This window comes from Euleptes europaea, chromosome 2, assembly GCF_029931775.1.
Source record: "Euleptes europaea isolate rEulEur1 chromosome 2, rEulEur1.hap1, whole genome shotgun sequence".
NCBI lineage: Eukaryota > Metazoa > Chordata > Lepidosauria > Squamata > Sphaerodactylidae > Euleptes > Euleptes europaea.
In genome coordinates this window covers 139576022-139599573 of record NC_079313.1, presented here as the reverse complement: position 1 = coordinate 139599573, position 23552 = coordinate 139576022, and the positions used below count along the sequence as shown (strand labels likewise).

Sequence of the window (23552 nt, the reverse complement as noted above, 5' to 3'; positions counted from 1 at the left end):
GCCCAGGCAGCAATTGCTCTTGCCTTTGGAGGACAAAGAGGAAGACGTGAACTCAGAACAGTTGCAAAGTTCTGGCTCAGAAAGAGCAGCTGTTTGCCTGTGCACCAGAGCTGAGGGTTCTTGTTTGAAAGAGAGAGGAGGCAGCCCTCTGTGCTGGGGCTCATGCTGCAGGCACCCTCCTTGAGCACCAGTTTGAGCTGCAGGTTGGTTTGAAGAAGCAGAATGGATGAGTAGCGAGATGGGTTGTCTGAGAGCCAGTGTGGTGTAGTGGTTAAGAGCGGTGGTTTGGAGCGGTGGAGTCTGATGTGGAGAACCAGGTTTGATTCCTCACTCCTCCACATGAGCATCGGAGGCTGATCTGGTGAACTGGATTTGTTTCCCTGCTCCTCCACATGAAGCCAGTTGGGTGACCTTGGGCTAGTCACACTGTCTCAGCCTCACCTCACAGGGTGTCTGTTGTGGTGAGGGGAAGGGAAGGTGACTATAAGCCGGTTTGATTCTCCCTTAAGTGGTAGAGAAAGTCGGCATATAAAAACCAACTCTTCTTCTGTATGCCTTTTTGGCCTACTCTTCAGCAGCTCGCCCTGTAGATACTGCTTGGGCTGGTCCTGGTAAGGTGTTTAAAGTTCATCTTCTGTTGCTGATAATGTCCATTCTGATTTCATTTGTGCATGTAGCCTGAAGAGTGTCGTTCAGATATCTTTCTCTGCCGTATAGTATCTTATTTGCGAGTGTGTGCGCACTCCACTCCAACCCCCCCCCCCAAAAAAAAAGCCAATGAAACCAAGAACTTAACAGTGTGGATTAGTTTTAGAATTGAGATGTGCTGGGATTTAGCCTCATATTAATGTTCTCTTACGTTGAAGATGTTCCTGTTATCCATGGGTATGTAGAGGATAGTTGATCTTTCTCAATGGGGAGGCCATATTTAAAGGCACTCTTTCCTTGGCGTCGTCCAAGTTGTCTGGTTCTGGAAGTTGCCACACATTGCTGTATTGTCTGTGTATTTGTTCACCCCAAGCATCTTCAGGAAACTCCATATACACAATTCTAGGAACACTGCCAACGGGTATGGATTGTCTGTTCTGTATGGCACAGTATGTTCTGTTGTTCAGTATTCAATTTCAGGATCAGTTTATTTGTTCTTTGATCCTGCCTTGCTGCATCTTAATAGAATGTAGCAAAGAACATTTGGGTTAAATGTTAACAGCAGGCTGAGCGGGTTCCAGTGAAGTCAGAATAAGGAACCTTGTTTCCGTATTGAATTGCGTTTTGTGAAGGCGGCTAAGGGGAGACATGATAGAGGTCTATAAAATTATGCATGGTTTGGAGAGAGTGGACAGGGAGAAGCTTTTCTCCCTCTCTCATAATACTAGAGTGCGGGGTCATCCGCTGAAGCCGGAGGGGGAGAGAGTCAAAACAGATAACAGGAAGTGTTTCTTCACTCAACACATAGCTAAATTGTGGAACTCCCTGCCCCAGGATGCAGTGATGGCTGCCAACGTGGAAGGCTTTAAAGGGGAGTGGACATGTTGGTGGAGGAGAGGGCTATTTTATTAAAATGGATACTAGTCATGATGCACACTTATTCTGTCCAGGATCAGAGGAGCTTGCCTATTATGTTAGGTGCTGTGGAGCACAGGCAGGATAAATGCTGTTGCAGTTGTCTTGCTTGTGGGCTTCCTGGAGGCACCTGGTTGGCCACGGTGTGAACAGACTGCTGGACTTGATGGACCTTGGTCTGATCCAGCATGGCTTTTCTTATGTTCTAATGGGTGTTGGTAGTTGGCTTTTTACTGCCTGGATGCCGCAAAAATGGTCATTCTCCTTTGCCACCCCGCATTAAGATGATTTCTTGCCAACGTTGTTTGCAGTCTCTGTAACGAATCTGATGTAAAAATATTCCAGTGGTTTAAATCAGCTGGTTGATGCTGTTCAGTTAACCCATTTAGTCATTTCAAGCTTACTGAATTACCCTGAGCTGCTACAAGAGACGGAAGCTTCAGAAGCAGGGAGAGGAGGTGGTGGCATGCACTGGCAGCTGGGCCAAGTTTGCATTTCATTCTGATCTGCACAGTATAGCTCCTGAGAGGATTTGGCAGGATCTGCTCTTTGAAATGAACCAACACTGAATACATGGTAATATGATGCCCATGGAACTGGGGTTAAAGAAGGGACTTAAAGAGTCCCAATGGCTCAGGGCTAAAGGGCAACAAAGATGATGAGGGGCCTGGAGACCAAGTCTTATGAGGAAAGGTTACAGAAGCTGGGTATGCTTAGCCTGGAGAGGAGAGGACTGAGAGGGGTCATGATAACCAACTTCAAGTACTTGAAGGGCTGTCAAATAGAGGAGGGTGCTGAGTTGTTTTCTGTTGCCCCAGAAGGTCAGACCAGAACCAATGGGCTGAAATTAAATCAAGCGTTTCCATCTAGACATTAGAAAGAATTTTCTAACTGAGAGGTTCCTCAGTGGAACAGGCTTCCTCGGGAGGTGGTAAGCTCTCCTTCCCTGGAGGTTTTTAAGAAGAGGTTAGATCGGGTGCGGAACGTCAGACCCAGGGCAGTTTAAGGCCCACAAAATCATTTGGTCTGGCCCTTCGTGGGTCTTGGCAGATCTCTAGCTCAGAAGGATCTAAGACTGGTGATCCGCCTCTTCCTGTGGACAGGAACAGCCTCTATTTGAGGTAGATGTGAGTTTGTTTTGCCAAAAGGAACCTCCCCCCTGCCCTTGCAGAACAGTGGTTAGCTATGGAGCTGTTAGGACTGCCCAAGAAACTGTGTTAACCCTTTCCCACCTGGGCCATGGAGAAATGTATTTCCTCTATAATACAAGAGGGCTGGGGGCAGAACTTGCAACAATGGAGGGGTTAAAGGGTGCAGGGCCAGAATGCCCGGGGGGGGGTGAGTTCTTAGCCAGTGTGTCCTCATTTCATCCCTACAGGCGGAGGTAGCAGGAGCCGCCTGTAGAATCCGGCCCGACCGTGCAGAGCAGGAGCAACTCCGCCGTGCAACAGGATGGCTACGCCCGGCTGGTGCAACAGACCATCCTGTGCCACCAGGTGGGCGAGTGCGCCACCCGTTTGGATGCCTGCCTGCTTGCCGTGCGGTGTGGGGGGGTGTCATCTGGGACAGCTGCCTTCTTGGGGCTTGGTCAGCTAATTATTAAGCTGATAATTTTGTATGGCCGGCAAATGATATTATAAATATCCAAATGACCCTTGGCAGAAAAAAGGTTCCCCACCCCTGGGTTAGATGGTAATCTGTCAGCAATGCTGATTCTATGACCTTAGGCAAATGATGAGAGGGTGGGCATCTTGGCCATCTTCTGGGCATGGAGTAGGAGGTCACTGGGGGTATGGGGGGAGATTATTGTGAATTTCCTTCATTGTGCAGGGGATGGACTAGATAACTTTAGTGGTCCCTTCCAAGTCTATGATTCTAGAGCACTAGTACACCTATCACCACTCAGTTTTACTGAATCCCTTAGTTTTGAGAACTGATGAGCTTCCCTCTCTCACTTTGTGGTATTTCCGGACTATTCTCCATCTGAACTGTGCTTTGAGAGTTTGTCAGATTTGAACAATGTGCGATATAGAATCAGGCATTCATTCCGCACCAGAATATTGTTTTCTGTCTGGAAGCTGCTTCTTTCCCTCAATCTGTGTTTTCCTTAGCTATGGCTGGCGTGTCCGTGCCCTTTCTGTGAATTAATGAGTGCAGGGCTGTAGGGGCTGATGGTGCACAGAGGGGCTTTGTTGGGGTCAAGCTGGCATACAGACTCCAGCTGGCTGGTTTACATGTGTGGTCTGGGAATTTCTTGCTCAGATGAGGACTTCAGTATGTGGAGAAAGGGGATGTAAGCCTTCCCTCTTGCCCTGATTTCCCACCTTGAAAGGCTCTGTGAAGTTGGTGTTTGCTCTGTTTGGGAAACTTGCACGTAGCTATCAGTGCATGTCAATTTCCCCAAAGCTGCACCCTCTCCCTGTATGTTGCGCTCTCAATCCAAATCAGGCTTACATGCGCCTAGGAAGTGAGTTTTCAATGGGGAACCACAGCATCATCTGGTAATGTGTGAATTGGTCCTTAGTAGCCTCTCTTATTCTCCCATCCCACAGTGTCAAAGCGTTGGTGTTTCCTTCTTAAGAACAGACTGTTGAGCCACATAGTTTGGCATTCCTGTCTCACCCTGGCTAGGCAGTTACTCCAGAGGGCCAGCAACCGGCTATAGAGGCCGAGGCCTTCCCTTGATGTTGCCTCCTGGCACTGGGATTTAGAGATCTACTACCTCTGAATGTGGAGGATCCCCTTAGTCAGCATGGCTAGTAGCCACTGATAGACCTGTCCTCCATCAATCTGTCTGGTCCCCTTTTAAAGCATATTCTTTTCTGTCTGGAAGCTACTTATTTCCCTGAATCTGTGTGGTTTCCTAGTAGCGACTGATAGACTTCTCCTTCATCCATCTGTCAGGTCCCCTTTTAAAGCCGTCTGTGCCTATGGCTGACACTTCATCCTCTGGCAGCGAATTCCACATTTTAATCACCTGTTGAGTGAAGAAGTATTTCCTTCTTCTGGGAGTCTGGCAGAGGCCAAATGTTTTCCAGTGATAATATACATATTTGAAAATTCTGCTATAAGTAAAGACGCTTAACTATGCTTTGCTCAGATGGGCTACCTAGCAAACCAGAACAGGGATCCTGGATTGTGTGACCTGGCTTGGTGTGATGTCTGAGCTGATACACCCCAATTAATCCCTTTGCAATGCTGGTGGAATGCTAACCAAGGCCAGCATTTTCAAACCAAGGCTTGACCTTTCAAACAAGCTGGCAGACCGTCGTTTCGGGTTCTGTCTGAAGTAAGAATGTCGCATTTTGTGTTTGGGCAAGCAGCTGGGCAGAGGGGAGCAGAGATTATTTTGGTAGTGCACATGGATGAAGGCTTCAGCTGTCCTGAGCCTTTGCGGATAAGACAGATGAAAAAGCTAAATTGGCTTTCTGTTTGGATGTTTACAAAACAAAAATCGGAACAATCAGGTTAAGAATTGTTTGCCTGGAAAATGACATAGAACACAAACAAACCTTAGGAAATGTCAGCAACAGTAATAGAACTTGCTCATGAGGAGGCATCGTGCCATCTGAAGTGAGAGTTTACTATACATCAGGTTATGCTCCCCACTAAACTTAGGGATACCTTTTGATGTCTACCAGCCTTCCCCACATTTATCTCACATGTATGATCCATCTTATCGCTAGGTTTAATGTTATGCCATCTGCATTACTTGATGGAAGATTTAGCAAAATCCCCCATTCAGACAGACTTTGTCCCTGTGGCAGTAATTGTGTTGAAACTGTTGTCCATGTTTTATTTTATTGTACTTTCTATTCAGAAATTCGTAATGAACTACTAAGCCCTTTGCAGACATGTATACTGAATGCTTCCGGTTCCTGTAATACTTCCTGTCTATTGAATAATTTTTCGCCCTATGTTCTGGAGAAGGTAGCACAATTTTTAAAGATTGCTATAGAACGCCGCAAATTAGTTTAACTCACAACACTATTTTATGCAAGTGTCTTTTAACCATTTTGTAAGGTTATATCTCAGATATTTATATTTTTATATTCTACCGTATGATAGTGATTTTATGCCAGTAAAGGACGATATGACAATATATACATCAGGAGAGATCCCTTGGATTGGTTCTGCCAATGCCAACATTTTTCTCTGGCGCAAGGAGACTTCTTCAGTCTCTTGCCTAGTAAATAACAGAATTCTGTTAGCGGAATGAAGCCGAGTCAATAAATGGTTGACCTCCAAGGTGCCGCTAGATCTTTGTGCTATAATAGACTATTGTAGGATTCTGCAATTCATCACAAATGGGGAATGCATCGGCTCAAATGGTTGGCTTAAGAGAAGGAAGCACAAAATGAAAGCGTGGCTCTTCCTGCGCTGGAGTAATCCTGGGTCTGGATATTGTGAAGATAAAGGGAAATGATGTGAAGTCATTGGTTCTTGTGGGTTATCCGGGCTGTGTAACCGTGGTCTTGGTATTATGTGAAGTCAGTTTGAATGTTGAACATGCCATGCAAATATTTTCCCCCTTCTTCTTTATTTAGCAAAATCGAGTAGGAAACTTACTTTCCTGTACCTGGCAAACGATGTCATCCAGAACAGTAAAAGGAAAGGACCAGAGTTCACGCGAGAATTTGAGTCCGTTCTGGTGGATGCTTTTTCACACGTTGCCAGGTAGGCACAACTCAGCTTCTCTTGATTCAGGTGTGTGTGTGAGGGGGAGAGGTGTACTGTAAACTTCCTTGTCCAGATGTTCTGGGTGCCAGCGATAAGACTTGAAGAAGATCCTTTTCATATAGAGATTCCTGTTCTTGGCTGGTCCAGGGGAAAACTTGGCCGACCATGCTGGAGGAGAATCCTGTTGAATCGGACCTATGCTGGATCAAACGGTTTTTGGTTTTCGATGGGAGCCACCCAGGAGCCCTTGGGAAGCTCACCTGAGTGCAAGACAGGAGAAAGCAAACCCCCCTCCCCGTTCATTGCTTCCAGTATGAAAGTGTGCTGCATTTAATGGGTTTGATTCAGTGGAGTTGTCCCACATCATTTGACAGGCCTGCGGGGGAGGGCCCTTCCTAGCTCGGGCTTTTCTCTTGGGTCTCCGTCTGTACTGTTGTAGAAAAGTAAAGGTCATGGGTGGGGGGATGCAGTAGGGAAACGCTCAAGAGGTCAACCCTCCTGGTTAGTGAATCCTTGTCATGAGCGCTGCATACATGAAAAGTGTGGTTGCTGGGGAGACCTGCTTCACATGCTGGCAGTGTTGGCTGGCTGCATTCCATCCTCTGTCTTCCCCACTTGCACGGAAGCCTTGTTCATGTGACTTCGCTCCTTTGAAGGGGGGGACAGGGTTCAAGCACACAAGACTTCCTTGGAGCTGAGCATTGCCCTGGGTAGTTTAACTCACATGTTTTTTGAGGTGCATGGTAGAAGAGAAGCCTGCCATCCAGTAGATGAACTGGGGAAGAGAGAGGGGAGAGAACATGGGGAGGGACAACATGTATCTGGGATGGGGAGAGGGGCATTTACCCTGCAAAACTTTGGAGCGTCTGCAGATGCTCGTGCCAAACTAACATAAACTCTCTCGGCTCCCGCACTTTCTTCTGAGACTTATCGGGGCACTGTGTGTGATCTTTCCACACCACATAAATGCTCGCTTCAGATTTCAGCAAATGTAACTTTCCTGAGCTCTGCTATTTTGAAGGTTTCTGACTGCCATTCAAACAACCAGATTGCTGTATTCCCTGCAGAAATCTCAAATTGTTTCCCTCAGACTCTCAGTTGGCTGGCTTGTTCAATTGTTAGTTATTCCACGTGCCGTCACTCTGTCTGAACACCATTTTAAGTGAGGTCAGCTCCTCAACTGCTATGGATTTATCAGCCCCCCCCCCCAGATTGCCTTCCTGCTGGGTTCACTCCATCTGTCATTGGGTGACTCTTCTCTCACTGGGAGACAGGCTACAAATGAGCAGCTGCGTGTCATTTCCTGCCATGGGATGCATTAGCAGCTAGTTAAAGGCTGCAGTGCTATTTAGAGAATGCCTTAGACTACACACCAAGCATATTACAATACACAGAGGGATAAGAGCAAGCCAGTGCTTTCTGGATAGCTCTGTGTTTAACTGTGAACATGGTGAATGACCAGATCAGGGGACTGTGGGTGCCATGGCGCCTGCCAACATATTTCCTGGTGCCCACCAAGTATTTTTAGGAAGCGGGTGGGGCTTTTCTCCAGCAAGGCTTCTGATTGGCTGTGCAGATTTTTTAAAATGTTGCTTTGGCAGCTGCTGCTATCACAGCACGATCTTCACTGTGTGACTGAAGGTAAGCTGTGGCGGCCATTTTGTGGCTAGTTCCCACCTCCTGTGGCAGCCATTTTGTGGCTGCGCTCACCACACCGTGCCAGAATTCCAAAGGTGACCATTGCTTTGAAAAGGCATGTTTCAAATCCAGATGCCTCTTGATGCTGGTGCAGAGGTGAGCATCTTTCTTTGCAAGCCCAGCTTGTTCAGCTATGACTTTCAAAACTGCTGGCGCTTCTGTGTCCTTCCTTATTCTGTGGAGAAGCGCAGAGTAGGGAAACCTTTCTCTTCTCCGTCTTTCGCCTGTGTGTGTGCACGTGTGTTCAACACCTGCCTTGGCATGTCTAAATCTACTTCTGTTTAAATCTCTCACCCTCCAGGGAGGCAGATGAGGGCTGCAAAAAGCCCTTGGAACGGCTTCTGAACATCTGGCAAGAGAGGAGTGTGTATGGCAGCGAATTTATACAGCAGTTGAAACTGTCCATGGAGGACTCCAATAGCCCCCAACCAAAAGGTAAACGTGCTGTTGTTGTTGTTTTTTAAAAATCACATGTTCAGTCCCTCAAATGATAGGTTGCTGTTTAAGGATGGGTAGTTAATGACACTGTTGCTAACTTGTATTCAAGGACTCTCCTGCACCTGCAAAATTATGACACCTGTACAGGTATGGAGACGGTTTGCCGTCAGGCTGGGGTTGGGAGACCTTGGTGCAAGTCCACACTCTGTATTTATTTACTAGAGGCCTGCCCCTCCCTGTTCTGCCTGCCAGCCTGCTGACGCTCTGTGCTCACATGACTGTTTTACAGGGGCTCTGTCCCTGCATGCCGTTCCTTCTGCACTAAATTTGTTTAAGTGTTGATTGTTCATGTCCAGTGACTGGTGGGGGGACGGGATTCTTTCTGCAGGGTGAGGCCATGGACTGCCAGTATCCCAGAAGGTCTTCCCTGCTGTGTACCTGGGCCAGAGTCCCGCATCCCAGCTCTTACTGGGGTTGTGGTTCCTCCAAGAGGCAAATACTTCAGCCCCTGACTTTCTTACTCTCCTACTCACCTTCCAGCCTGGGCCAGTCATTCATAGAATCATAGAGTTGGAAGGGACCACCAGGGTCATCTAGTCCAACCCCCTGCACAATGCAGGAAATTCACAACTACCTCCCCCCGCAAACCCCCAGTGACTCCTATTCCATGTCCAAAAGAAGGCCAAGATGCCTCCCTCTCATTATCTTCCTAAGGTCACAGAATCAGCATTGCTGACAGATGGCCATCTATCTTCTGCTTAAAAACCTCCAGGGAAGGAGAGCTCACCACCTCCCGAGGAAGCCTGTTCCACTGAGGAACCGCTCTAACTGTTAGAAAATTCTTCCTAATGAGACGGAAACTCTTTTGATTTAATTTCAACCCGTTGGTTCTGGTCCGACCTTCTGGGGCAACAGAAAACAACTCGGCACCATCCTCTACATGACAGCCCTTCAAGTACTTGAAGATGGTTATCATATCCCCTCTCAGTCTTCTCCTCTCTAGGCTAAACATACCCAGCTCCTTCAACCTTTCCTCATAGGACTGAAGGAGCTGGGTATGTTTAGCCTGAAGAGAAGACGTCCTCCTACTAGGTGTCTGTTATCCCCCTTCTCTTGGTTGCTCCGATTCCTTTCCAGTGCTGCCTGTCAGTCCCCCCCCCCCATTCCCCCTGTCTGTTCCCTAGCTGTCCCTGCAGACTCAACCTAGCTGTACCTCTGCCTCCCTTAGGACTGTGTACCCTGCTCTACTGTCTCCCCATTCTTCCCTGGGGTGCTCTGGAGTCTGCCACACCCGCTCTTCTCTCCCAGAGTCTGGATGATCCAGGATATGCCACACTCCCTCCTACCCTTCTCACCTAGGGTCAGAGTGCGCTGGTTTGGGAAAGTTAGTCAGGCTTCCTTATATGCGACATTGGTTATGCTACCATGAAGAGCTTAAATAAATAGTTTTGGGCATACAGACATAATGATGCGGAATATTGTCGAAGGCTTTCATGGTCAGAGTTCATTGCCCTTCAGTGTTACTCCTCTGAAGATGCCTGCCACAGCTGCTGGTGAAACGTCAGGAAAGAAAATACTAAGACCACGGTCACACAGCCCGGATAACCTACGAGAACCAATAATGATGCTGCCTCATACTAAATCTGACTGTTGGTCCATCAGGGTCAGTGTTGTCTACTCAGTCTAGCAGCAGCTTTCTAGGGTCTCAGGCTGCAGTCAGTCATCTCAGCCACCACCTGATCCTTTTAACAGGAAACACCAGGAATTGAACCTGGGATCTTCTGCAGCCCAAGCAAATGCTTTACCACTCAGCCACGGCCCCTTATCTTTCTCCTGCTCTTGATTGTCCTACATTAAGTTGCCTGTGTGCAAAGCAAGGGCTTTGCAAATCAAGAGAGACAGACACAGCCTTTTATTGTTATAGATCTAATGCATTTATACCTTGCCTTGTTCCACAATTTGGACCCGAAGTGGCTTATGACATTCTCGCCATTTTATCCTCACAATGACACTGTGAGGCGGGTTAGGTTGAGAGTGTGTGACTGGCTCAGGATCATCCAGCAAGAGAGAGTCGGGGCTGATTCCCTTCAGTTTTGGCACTTCATCATCCTGCAATGGCTGGCCAAGTTTGAGACCCTGAGCCTTGTTTCCTGATGCCTGCCACAAACAGTTACCCTTTTATCATTATACGTTTAGTGATTTTACTCCACTTTTCTCCCCAGTGGAAACTCAAAGTGGCTTACAACATTTTATTTGTTTGCTTGTTTGTTTATTTAGATTTATATCCCACCCTTTCCTGGCAAGGCCGGACTCAGGGCACCTTACAACAAACATTTCACTGCCCCTGTGTTACCTTCATGGCAACCCTGTGAGGTAGGCTAGACTGGGAGAATGTGGCGAGGCCAAGGTGACCTGGCAAACGTCCATGGCAGAGAGTCGAACCTGCATTCCCCAGATCCTCACCTGAGACTCTAAATACTGAATGATCTGAAACTCCTTCAGTGACTTCGGGCCATCGGTGCATGTCAGCCTAACTCTACCTCATAGGGTCGTTGCCATGAACATACGATGGAGGATGGGAGCCAGTTACTCCCTTATGAACTCCTTAGAATCATAGAGTTGGAAGGGATCGCCAAGGTCATCTATCCCAACCCCCTGCACAATGCAGGAAATTCACAACTATCTCCCCCCACATACCCCCAGTGACCCCACTCCACGCCCAGAAGATGGCCAAGATGCCTCCCTCTCATGATCTGCCTACGGTCATAAAATCCGCATTGCTGACAGATAGCCATCTAGTGTCTGCTTAAAAAGCTCCAGGGAAGGAGAGCTCACCACCTCCCGAGGAAACCTGTTCCACGAGGAACCACTCTAACTGTTAGAAAATTCTTCTTAATGTCTAGACGGAAACCGTTTTGATTTAATTTCAACCCATGGGTTCTGGTCTGACCTTCTGGGGCAACAGAAAACAACTCGGCACCCTCCTCTATTTGACAGCCCTTCAAGTACTTGAAGATGGTTATCATATCTCCTCTCAGTCTTCTCCACTCCAGGCTAAACATACCCAGCTCTAGCCGTGACCTAAGATGGGCTTTCTGCTCTGAATCGGTGGGCTCTGAAGCTAGCCAGGTTGGTGAAAGGGTAGGAGATTTGCTGGAAGCGGCTATCTCTCAGTCGCTTATAGATGTCCCTTTTAGGATGAGCACCAAGTCTTGCTGTTTTCACTGTGAAATTGCTGACACCTAGAAACTGTAATGGGGTGGCAGCCCTAACCTTCCGCAGGAGCTTGGCTATTAATGATTTTTAGTTTTTATCTCCGTAAGGCCTGTGATATATGTGGCACTCAACAGAATATCAGAAGCCAAGACAGAAGCCAAGACAGATTCTTGCTCTGAGGAGCCTTTATTGTAAATTGCAGGGAGGGGAACACAGATGAGCGAGAGATTAATTCCGCTTCAGTGGTGTGTTCTTAACCTTTGTTGCAGCCTAGGGGTGACACCAAAGGTTTTAACGTATATTGGTAAATTGATGGCAGTTTTTGGTCCAAAAATTAGTAATTTTGACTCTTGGCTCCTTCTCTGAATTCTTCATCTTCAGTAGAGAAGCAGCACTTAACTGTCTTCTTGAGACCAGAGCAGGAGTATTAATGTAGCATTAATGCCGCCTTTCAAATCTGTCCTCTGTGGCATGGGCCAGCCGATTGGCAAGGCATTGCCAGCGGCCTCATTGCCAGCGAGCAGAGCATGAGAGCAGCTGCCTCTCTCCAGCGCTTTATCCTCTGACAGGAGCTTTAATTCTGGGATTTTCCCTGTAATGGTACTTGACAGTGGTCTTTGGGAGAGAGCAGATGCGGCACAGCTGGTTGGTTTTCCTCCGGTCGGACCACGGGAGGCGTCTTTCTGTGCTCTGGAAGCCGGCCAGGAACACCTGACCCCTTTGTATGGCGTGGCGGTGGCTGCTTTGTGACCAGCTTGCACTTCGTCTTTTCTTGATGCTGCCAGATGCTGACTCCCTTCCAGACAAGGTTTTTGAGGACACGTCGAACATCTCTTTGCCCTCCAGCAATCAGCCATCTGTATACCGGTGTTCACCTTCTGAGTGGCCCTACATTCAGGAGGGAGGGATCTTTTGTCCTGGGCAAACCTGGCATTTTTCCAAAAAAAAAAGACAGGCTTAACTGGCCAGGGGAAGACGTCCTCTCCCAAACAGCCTGTAACAGCCAGCATGGTGTAGTGGTTAAGAGCAGTGGTTTGGAGCTGTGGACTCTGATCTGGAGAACCGGGTTTGTTTCCCCATTCCTCCACATGAGCAGCATAGGCTAATCTGGAGAACCGGGTTAGTTTCCCCACTCCTACACATGAAGCCAGCTGGGTGACCTTGGGCTAGTCACACTCTCTCAGCCCCACCTACCTCACAGGGTGTCTGTTGTGGGGAGGGGAAGGGAAGGTGATTGTAAGCTGGTTTGAGTCTCCCTTAAGGGGTAGAGAAAGTCAGTATATAAAAACCAGTATATAAAAAACTTCTTTCTCTTCTAATTGCCATTTGTGGGACCCTTCTGCCTTAAGAGACGATTATCTGACAGCATCTTTTGAAAGCCACCATCGCCATACAGGAAGGCTTCAACTAACTTTATAAATTGTGGAAGGTGCAGTAACTTTGGGCACAATTGAACGCATGAGACTGCTTTATACTGAATCAGACTATCGGTCCATCAAAGCCAGTATTGTCTACTCAGACTGGCAGTGGTTCTCCAGGGTCTTGGGCAGAAGTCTTTCACATCACCGGCTACCAGATCCTTTAACTGGAGATGGCAGGGATCGTACCTGGAACTTTCTGCACACCAAGCAGGTACTCTACCACTCAACCCATGGCACCTCCCCATAACTGGTGAACGCCTCCAGCCATTTTTTAATTAGGACTTCAGCCTGGTAACAGGGTTGTGGTGGCAACTGATTTTGTTAGGCCTGCATTTATTGCAAAAGCTTAAAAAAAAAACTTTAGAAAGGAGGAACGTTGCCACAATGATGCATACTCTTGTGTCCTCTGGGATTGACTACTGCAGTACATGCGGCTACTCTTGAAGACTGCTCAGAGGCTGCAGGTAGCACAAAAAGGCTCACTTCCTGATGAGTGTTCGGAGATGGAAACTTAATGTTGCAGCTGTTGCAGTTGGTGAAAAATCGTCCACTTGCCAGCTTGGTGTAGTGGTTAAGAGCGGTGGACTCTGACCTGGAGAACCGGGTTTGATTCCCCACTCTTCCACATGAGCAGCGGAGGCTAATCTGGTGGACTGGATTTGTTTCCCCACTCCTACACATGAAGCCAGCTGGGTGACCTTGGGCTAGTCACGCTCTCTCAGCCCCACCTACCTCACAGGGTGTCTGTTGTGGGGAGGAGAAGTTTGAGTCTCCCTTAAGTGGTAGAGAAAGTCCACCACTCCCTTAAGTGGTAGAGAAAGTGGTAGAGGGGAAGTTTGAGTCTCCCTTAAGTGGTAGAGAAAGTCGGCATGTAAAAACCAACTCTTCTTCTTCTTCCTTCTGAGCTGAGTGTGAGATGCCCATTCCATCTTTACTTCTGCCTGTCCCGCCTTTTCACATGATGGTTCTACCACCAACACTAATGTGAAAGGCGTCATCAGGATCCTTTTTGGATTTTTTTCTGGGTTTAAATTGACTATTTTTTTTAGTATATATTACAGGTTTTTAGTGTAATTTAATCATATTTATTTGAACTGAATATTGTTAATGCTGTTGGATGTTACCTGCCCTGAGCCCGGCCTTAGTCAGGAAAGGGCAGGATAAAAACCTAATAAAATAAAAATAAAAACAACCTTTAAATCTGGGCTCTGTATAAAGACAAAGTCTCCCATTGGCGGTGACAGTTGCAGTTGGCAGAACAAGGTCTGCTCCAAGTGCTGACCTGAAGAGAAGGGCCTTCACTGCTCTGGCCCTCAGACCTTGAAATGTCCTTCTGGAGGACCTGTAGAACTTCCCCCTCTTATCTTGCCCCTGCCTAGAAAGGATATGCCCTGACCTGGATGGCCCAGGCTACCCTGATCTCGTCAGATCTCAGAAACTAGCAGGGTCAGCCCTGGTTAGTATTTGGATGGGAGACCACCAAGGAATACCAGGGTTGCTGTGTAGAGGAAGGCACTGGCAAACCACCTCTGTTAGTCTCTTGCCCTGAAAACCCCAAAAGGGGTCGCCATAAGTCGGCTGCGACTTGACGGCACTTTACACACACAGAGAAAGGATATGAGACTTCCTTATTCCAGAATACATTTGGCTATTGAGCTTGGCTGGGTAGATTTCTCTAGATTTTTGGCTTTTATTTGTGGCGGGGGTGGGACTCTCTGAGCTGCCTTGAGTGTTAAGAGAGGTGGCATTAGATGCCTTAAATAAATTCAAATCAGTAGCCTGAACACATTTTCTTGGGCGATGCTGCTTCTGCAGTGACCCAGCTGCCTGAAATAAGCTCCTAGTAGTCGGAGGGACCTGAATCTCCTGCCATCCTTTTACAGTACATGGGCTTTAGATCTTCAGATTCTGTGCACTGGCCTTTTGGTAGCTCAGCTGGGGCTGGATGCTTCTAACAGACTTAAAAAATGCGAGATGTTTTTGACCTCTGGTCCCTTCACCTGTCCTCAGCTTCTGACTAGATGTGGAAGCAGCTGGTGTTGTGACCTAGATTTTTTTTTCTCTTCAGGACAAGCAAGTCTTTCTGAAGTGCTTCACCATTGAGTAGTCAAGCCGTCATCTCTGGGCTGTGCCAGCAACCAGACTGCAGTGTTTCCAATGGCGCACCCAGTTTCCAGCTGCAGCGTGGTACCACTGCAACCTCTAGCCGTAGATAGATGATTTGGTTTTCGGCACAGCCCGCAATGCTTATAGTGTGGTGTTTGCCAGTATTCAAGCCAGGGAGGAGCTGTGGCTCAGTGGCATAGCATCTGCTTGGCATGCAGAAGATCCCAGGTTCAATCCCCGGCATCTCCAGTTAAGGGACTAGGCAGGTAGGTGATGTGAAAGACCTCTGCCTGAGACCCTGGAGAGCTGCTGGTGGTCTGAGTAGACAGTACTGACTTTGATGAACCAAGGGTCTGATTCAGTATAAGGCAGCTTCATGTGTTCATGTGTTCAGGAGGCCCTTAAGTTTGAAATGAGCTGACGCTTTCAGTGATGCTTCCTTCCAGCCGTAGGAGATACTTGCATTGCAAGCAGTTGTTGGGAGAGACCTCAGAGGTTATGCCTTTGACCTGGCAGCAGGGCATCCGTGGGCATTAAAATGGGCTGCCTGAAGATTGGGAGACTCAGAAGGGACCTGCTCTGTCTTCAGTGTGGAGTTCTTTGCTGTGATGAACTAACAAGTATGGGATTGAGACAATTTTAGAATAGGTATGGTGTACTTCTAGACCCTCATTGTTTTGAGAATGCTCAGACTTGTACTAAAACAATTCAGTGTTCAAAGTGTGTCACGTACATTGTCACAGTAATAGAGTTGGAAGGGACCTCCAGGCTCAACTAGTCCAACCTTCTACACAATTGCATTAAATTCACAACTACCTTCCCCCACACCGGCAGTGACTCCTACTCCATGCCCAGAAGATGGCAACAAAAACCCTCCAGGATCCCTGGCCAATCTGGCCTGGAGGAATGTTGCTTCCTGACCCTAAAGTAGCAATCCTTCAAACAGCCCTGAAAGGTAGGACAATGTTAGGGTCCCCATATTGGAGATTAAAGTTTAGTGGCTGTGGCTGGCTAAGGCCACCTAGTGGATTGGCAGCTGAGATTTTAAAATTTTATTTTGATAATTATAACCTGCTTTTCTTCTCAGTGGGGACCCAAAAATGAGATTCCATTTAATGACTTCCTAGCTGAAGAAGTGAGCTGTGGCTCATGAAAGCTCATACCCTGCCAGAAAATATTTTTGTTAGTCTTTAAGGTGCTACTGGACTCTTGCTCTTTTCTTCTACTGCAGACAGACTAACACGGCTACCCACTGTGAATTATCTTCCTAGATGATAGTTCATTTGCCAGTATTTTGCAATATAATGCATTTTTACCACCAACACCCTGCCCCCTTTCTACTTAGCTTCCAAGTGTTTTGTGGCATTAGTTCGTTTTCGGCTCACCTTCCTCTGGAATGTACCACAAACACTACATAAGATAGCCACGTATTTCTAGTGCTCCTGCTACCTGCACAGTGTTGTTGGGAAGGAGTGAACATTTTTCTATAAGCAGATGGTGGTTCTAGTAAAACAGCTTCTGGCATTCATCGGGTGTTTGGGAGGATTAAGATGGAATCAACACAAACTGGGAAGGCGGAGTGTGGATTTCTTTCCAGCTCCTGTCGCCGGAGCTGCTGCCTGCTTAGTGGCCATCTGGTGGCTCTTGGTGGTTTCCAGAAGGCTTAGTGAAGAGTTGCAGAATTGCCAAGGAGTCCTCTGTGGTGAGTGCTTCCCACTTGAATGCACTCGTGTGCACAGGCAAGGCTTCCCTTGGCATTATGCAACCCCAGGAAAACCATTCTTTCTGCAGGGCTGGCAGTTGAGTTTAAAGTGGCAGAATTTCAACTCACTGCACATTAATAAAATAGATCCGTTTTAGGTGTGCATTTGGTAGAATGAGTTCCTTTGTATTTGAGCCTGCCGGTGTTTAAAATATTTGAAGCAACCTTTTTGAAGAAGAAAAAGAGTTGGTTTTTATATGCCGACTTTCTCTACCATGTAAGGGAGACTCAGACCGGCTTACAATCACTTTCCCTTCCCCTCCCACAACAGACAACCTGTGAGGTAGGTGGGGCTGAGAGAGCTCTAAGAGAACTGTGACCTGCCCAAGGTCACCCAGCTGGCTTCATGTGTAGGAGTGGGGAAACCAACTCGGTTCACCAGATTAGAGTCCACCGCTCTTAACCACTGCACCACTGGCTCTCCGTTGAGTTGCACCTCTTCAGGATGGAGGGAACGCAAAAGAGAGAAATTGCCTGCTGTTCACCTTGCTTTATTGGTCCTGCCACCCTTCAAGGTACAAGAAGTCCAAGAACATTTAATTAACTGACCTAAACCCTTAGCAACCTTGTAGGGCTGCCAGTTGCCTGAAGGCCCTTTGGGATAAATCAGTAAATTGAAAAATGCTCCCTTTGGGCAGTGCAACCCTTCTGATGAGACTCGTGGTTATGGTAGGAAGAGAACGATGGTTTCATTTCTTGCTGAAAAACTCCCTTAGACCAAGGGTTCCCCAGAAAACACACTGGTAACCTGCCACCACCCCTCAGGTACCTCCTGAGGAGTTCTAGGCTGACTCAGTGAGAAGGTCCTCTTCCAGCACAGTGCTAGAGCAATAATAAAGTGACGGTAGAAACCCTAGAAAATACTTTGTAATCACCTGTGTCGTACCAGTGCACTCTAGCTCATGGGGAAAAGGTTAAGAGAAATACTCCAGTGAAATAAATTGTACTAAGTCAGTGGTTCTCAACCTTCCTAATGCCGCGACCCTTTAATACAGTTCCTCATGTTGTGGTGACCCTCAACCATAAAATTATTTTCGTTGCTAGTTCATACCTGTAATTTTACAGGTACACTGTTTATTAACTTACTAAACTTAATAATACGCTGACTTGGATCATTCATCCCCCCCTTTCCTCAACGCCTTTTAACCATTCATTCACGGGAGGTTTTGCCTTGGATTTGCTGCTCTCTAGATGCACATTTTCCCCATCTGCATTTTCAAAACTCTGCAGGGGGCTTATTGTTGAGTTTTGAGAATCTGGATGGGGAAAATGTGCATCTGAGTGGCAAATCCAAGGCAAAACCTCCCATTCATAAATGGCCAATAACCATCCCCATGCAGGATGGGGAAAATGTGCATCTGAGTGGCAAATCCAAGGCAAAACCTCCCATTCATAAATGGCCAATAACCATCCCCATGCAGGATGGGGAAAATGTGCATCTGAGTGGCAAATCCAAGGCAAAACCTCCCATTCATAAATGGCCAATAACCCCCTCCCCCATGCAGAGTTTGGAGAATTTGGCTGGGGAAAATGTGCATCTGAGTGGCAAATCCAAGGCAAAACCTCCCATTCATAAATGGCCAATAACCCCCTGTCCCAGGTCGCCCTCCCGCCTTGACTCCCGGGCCCAGGACCAACCCTGACCCCAGCGCCCCAGGCAGGGGAAGAGGGAAGAGCCCTCAAGCCTCCACTCACCGGGAAAGCAGTCGGGAGAGGCGGCGAACGGCAGCCGGCTAGAGCCTCCTCCCAGCGTCCGGGGGCGGGCGGGCCAGAAGCCCATACAACCGCTGACAGGCCCGCTCGTCAGCTGGCGAGCAGGAGAACCGGCCCGGGTGGACCACGCCCGGCCAACAGAGCGCCACAGCGGCCGCGACGTTCCTTGGCCCCCAGGCTGGCCAGCCAGCCGGGTCCCCGAGGAGAGGCCAAACAGCCTGCCCATCAGCTGGCGAGTGGAGGGGGGAGCACTCTGGGAGAGGGAGGCGCCAGAGCGGCGGGCGGTTCAGCGCGGCTCCAGCTCTGGCGCTCCCCAAAGCAGGCCCGCCAGCATCAGCAGCACGCGGTTGCTCCTTCGACACGCTAGCGCCTCCTGCGCAGACTCTCTCCCGCCCCCTTTCAGAAACCTTTCGGTACTGCTGTGCTGGTATTCGTCTCGTCCCCCCCATCTCGACCGGCATTCGTCTCGAGTCGACCGACACCCTTGCGCGTGCCTGCACTCGAGGGGCCAAAGAGCGGTTTGCCGACCCCTGGTCTTAGGTGACCCCTGTGAAAGGGCCATTCGACCCCCAAAGGGGTCACAACCCACAGGTTGAGAACCGCTGTACTAAGTGAAGCCAAACAATGTCTTAATAAAAGTTTTATTAGAAAAGAGGAAGAAAAAAAAGGGAAAGGGTGATTGGATTCAAAAAAAGTGGTAGAAAAAGGGCAAAAAACAAAATACAGGGAAGGTACAACAGCACAGAGAGGTTTAAATGAAAATCAGTACAGTTGAACTAAGCGAAAAACTGCAGCAGGTTCTTCAGAGCATGTGCAGAGTTCCTAGCAGTAAAGAAGTTGAAGGAGCTGTTATCTCCTACCCAGCCACTTGTAGACTCACTTTCTGCTGAAGACCAAAGACGAGACAATCCCAAATGTCCAGATACTTGTGGTCAATGGAACTGGACTTAAGCCAGCCTCCTTCCTAACAGTGACAAGCTGATTTAGTGAATTCCATGCAAAGCCCCATCTCTGTTGCCAGAGGGTGCTGTTGCCAATCAGAGCTGTAAGAATATATATTCCCACTTCCATCAAGCACCTGGTAATGGCTCTGAACCTTCATGACAAACAGGTGGTCTGGTCCAAACTGGATTGTTTATTGTCCAAAAGGGATTAAGTCTTCCAGGATAGTTCAGTGTGGAATGGAAGTGAATGGCTCATTCTAATATAACCCCTCCAGGGGTCTCAGACACTTGAGCTTTGGGGTTTCTGTCACTCTTACACAAACACTCACCTCTTAATTCAGGCCTGTTACGGTTCTGGAATGCCAACCCTTCCTCCCCTCTTATATTGTGGTCAGATCATTTGCAGTTGTCCTCCCCCCTCCCCCCACCCACCCCGCCCCTGGCAAAATCAGGTACAGTGAGACTGGGAGAAGGCAGCTGCATGGGGAGGGGGAGAGAAGAGCCCCAACCGCTCGCTTTCTGCCATTGGTTTATTGATGCACGTTTACTCATTCCTTCCTTTCCATTACCTGTGAATAATGGTCCTTCTCCCAGGATTAGCTTAACTTGCTCCATTGCTCCTTTTGTGAGAAGCCAACTTCTGCCTGGTGGCTATTAGAAGAAATATAGTGTTTAGTTGATAGTGTGTAGCAAAATTTTATTTTGTAAAAGTAGCATATTTTACCCATTAGTGTTATAAAGCGAAGGGATCTATATAGCAGACAAAGCTTGTTGGGAAAACTCTTCATTCTCGGATAAGGGTGTGAGGTATTGGTGACCCACATGTGAAGCTGGTGTGGAGAGTCATCATTTAGAAAATGTTTGAGTCACCTCTCCAGGTGATGAAGGACAGTAATGGGTTAGTGCTGGCTGTGGTGATGAAGTCCAGCAAGCCCTTTAGCCTGTCTGTGCACAAGTCCTCCTACTGCTCCAGTGGGGACCAGGCAGTTTGCTGTGAGCCAAAAGGTCTCTTCCTGATTAGAGGAGAAGTCAGCAGTGTCTTGGGCTGGTGACTTTTCGCATGACACAGTGGCCTAACAGCATGCTAATCAGCCCTATTTACACCTGTTCTTGTGCTTTCCTCCAAATCATAGAATCATAGAGTTGGAAGGGACCACCAGGGTCATCTAGTCCGACCCTCTGCACAATGCAGGAAATTCTGAACTGCCTCCCAGGAGCTGAGACACAGTGGGAGGACACGCCCAGTGAGACTTAATTCCTGCCAGAAAATTTCTGGCTCAGATTCTGTTGTAATGAATTGGTGGGCCATGGCTTATTGGCAGAGCACCTGTTTGGCATTGCAGAAGATCCCAGGTTCAATCCCTAACATCTCAAGTTAAAAAGGACCAGGCGCAGTGGTAAAGCTGCAGTACTGCAGTCCAAACTCTGCTCACGATCTGAGTTTGATCCCGACGGAAGTTGGTTTCAGGTAGCCGGCTTGAGGTTGACTCAGCCTTCCATCCTTCCGAGGTCGGTAAAATGAGTACCCAGCTTGCTGGGGGTAAAGCGAAGATGGCTGGGGAAGGCATGGCAAACCACCCCGTAAACAAAGTCTGCCTAGAAAACGTCGGGATGTGACGTCACCCCATGGGTCAGGAATGACCCGGTGCTTGCACAGGGGACCTTTACCTAGTAGATGATGTGGAAGACCGTTAGCTGAGACCCTGGAGAGCTGCTGCCAGTTTGAGTAGACAGTAGTGACCTTGATGAACCAAGGATCTGATTCTGTATAAGGCAATTTGATGTGTGTTCATATATGAAACACTGTGCTATGGGAAAGTCTGTGACTCTGTGGTAGAATCTCTGTTTGGCATGCAGAAGGCCCCAGGTTCCATTCCTGACATCTTCACTTAAAAGGACCAGGCAGCAGGTGATGTGAAAGACCTCTGCCTGAGACCCTGGAAAGCTGCTTCCATCTGAGTAGACAATACGGACCTTGATGGACCAGGGGTCTGAGGAGAAGGCAGCTTCATGCGTGCTCATGTGGGAGTTGTGGAGCTGGACTTCCACTGCTGCCCCGAAGAGCAGCTGTGGTGCTGAATCTTGTATAGGAAATGCACATGGGACAAGTGTCTTATGTTGGGAGGGGGGCACATAATGGTACTTGTCAGGCAGGGCCTTTACTCCTTTAAACACAAACACTAGATGCAGTTTTTGTTGGTGCAGAATTGAAATGAGGAACTCGAGCACAGAGGTTTCCCTCCTTTTCAAAGAGCTCGGAGGCAGCTCAGCCTCTCCACCTGATTCAGGTACATGAAGGTGGCCCAGGGTGCATCTCTGGAGGGCTGGTTTTAAAAAGAAAAAGAAATGTACGATCTTGCTCAGAGGCACGAGTCCTGCACAGAAGACGAATCAGTTCCCTGGCACCATTGATGTTATACAAGAGGGGGTGTAGAAATCTGTCGCTTGTCTCGGTTTGAATGTAGCTGTCTGTCTCTTCTCAGTTACAGAGGAGAAGAAGTCCTTGAAGCGAACGTTTCAGCAGATACAAGAGGAGGAAGACGACGATTACCCAGGGAGCTACTCCCCACAAGATGCCAACCCTGGGCCCCTTCTGGTACGTCTGGAAGGGAACGGGCGGGAGGTGTCCAAGAGCTCTCTCTTGCTGAGATGTAGCCACCAGGTGGAGCCATTAACCAAGTGCAATATTGCACTAGCGTCATAATTTATTTCCGTCAACTGTTGAAGAACCACAAACTTCTCCAAAACCAAATTTATTGCACCCAGCATGGTACCATTGCATTTCCATGACTAACAGAAAAGTCCAGGAAGTCCGTTAACTTTCACTTTGCTGCCCTGAGAAGCAATATGGCTGCCTGTTCTTTGGGCCAAAAGAAAAGATCTTCTGTACAGCAGCTTGGTGTAAGAGTGGAGTTTTGGCATAACAATGTGGATTTTGGCAGAGCAGGTGTGTCTGGGCTGTGGCTCGAAGGCAGTGCACGTGCTTGGCGTGCAGAAGGGATGAGCTTCAATCCCTGACATCTCCCCTGGAAAAGATGATGTAGCAGGTGGTGTGAAAGACCTCTGCCTGAGACCCTGGAGAGCTGCTGCCAGTCTGAATAGGCAAGATTGGTCTCTGTGGACCAAGTGTCTGATGCAGTCGAAGGCAGCCTCGTGCGTTCATGTGGCTGACAGCTCCATGTGTGTCTGGGAAATAGTGGAGGTCCTGGCTCGGGATTGTCCGGCTAGGAATGCCTCAGGGACCTAGGCAGGGAAGGGTTAATCAAGATCCAAAGGCCCAGTAGCTGGTCTGAAAGGGTGGGAGTTAACCCCAGTTCCCTTCTACGGGGGTAGCCCGAGAAGTGAGGAAGCGGCAGGGCTCTTGTCTTGGGGCTTCCCTGGAGGGAAGAAGGGCTGAAGGCCGAGGGGGTTCTGAGCTGGATCCAGGGGGAAGTTGCCACTGCAGTGCGGCTGGTGTGTCTCAAGAGCTCCGGCTGCTCAGGGCCTTCCGGGGCCTCTGCGCTGGTGTGAAGTGAGGCTGTTATCCCCTCGCTGTGTATCTCCGCTGAACATGGCATCCTTTCTCATCAAAGGACTCCGGCAGCTGGCTATCCTCTGGGGGCCTCTTCTGTGCTCAGGCCACAATTTCACTGTGCAACCCAGGGTCTGGTGGGCTCCCTGTTTTGAGCTGTGGAGGCGGATGGGCCATTATTTGCCATTACACAAATGGGCCCTTTTTTTGCCATTAGACACAGGGAGGGAGGGAGGGCCCAAGGAAGGATGCTCTGCGGAAGAAATCTCTGCCAGGTCTGAGGGGGCTCATCTTCGTTGGCGAGTCCATCCTGCAACCCTACTTCTGACTGTGTGTGTGGGGGTGGTCAGGCTCTGGTAGGGTTAAGAAGAGGTTCAAATCTCGTGGGACAGCTAGCGTTAAGTCTGGTGGAACATTAAAGACCAACAGTTTATCAACTAGTACCCAGCTTATGGCATGAAATTATATTCAAGACTCACAGTGTATTCATGTATTTGTAT

At 48.3% G+C, this 23552-nt stretch overlaps 1 protein-coding gene across 1 annotated transcript in view; it reads left to right on the top strand.

Moving 5' to 3' along the window:
• The window catches only part of RPRD1B (regulation of nuclear pre-mRNA domain containing 1B), a 52362-nt gene that overhangs the window by 4380 nt on the left and 24430 nt on the right, over nucleotides 1-23552 (top strand). Inside the window, exons 2-4 of the mRNA XM_056844210.1 lie at nucleotides 6111-6240; nucleotides 8243-8376; nucleotides 22025-22137. Of these exons, the coding sequence (XP_056700188.1) occupies nucleotides 6111-6240; nucleotides 8243-8376; nucleotides 22025-22137 (377 nt within the window). The remainder of the gene's footprint in view (nucleotides 1-6110; nucleotides 6241-8242; nucleotides 8377-22024; nucleotides 22138-23552) is intronic.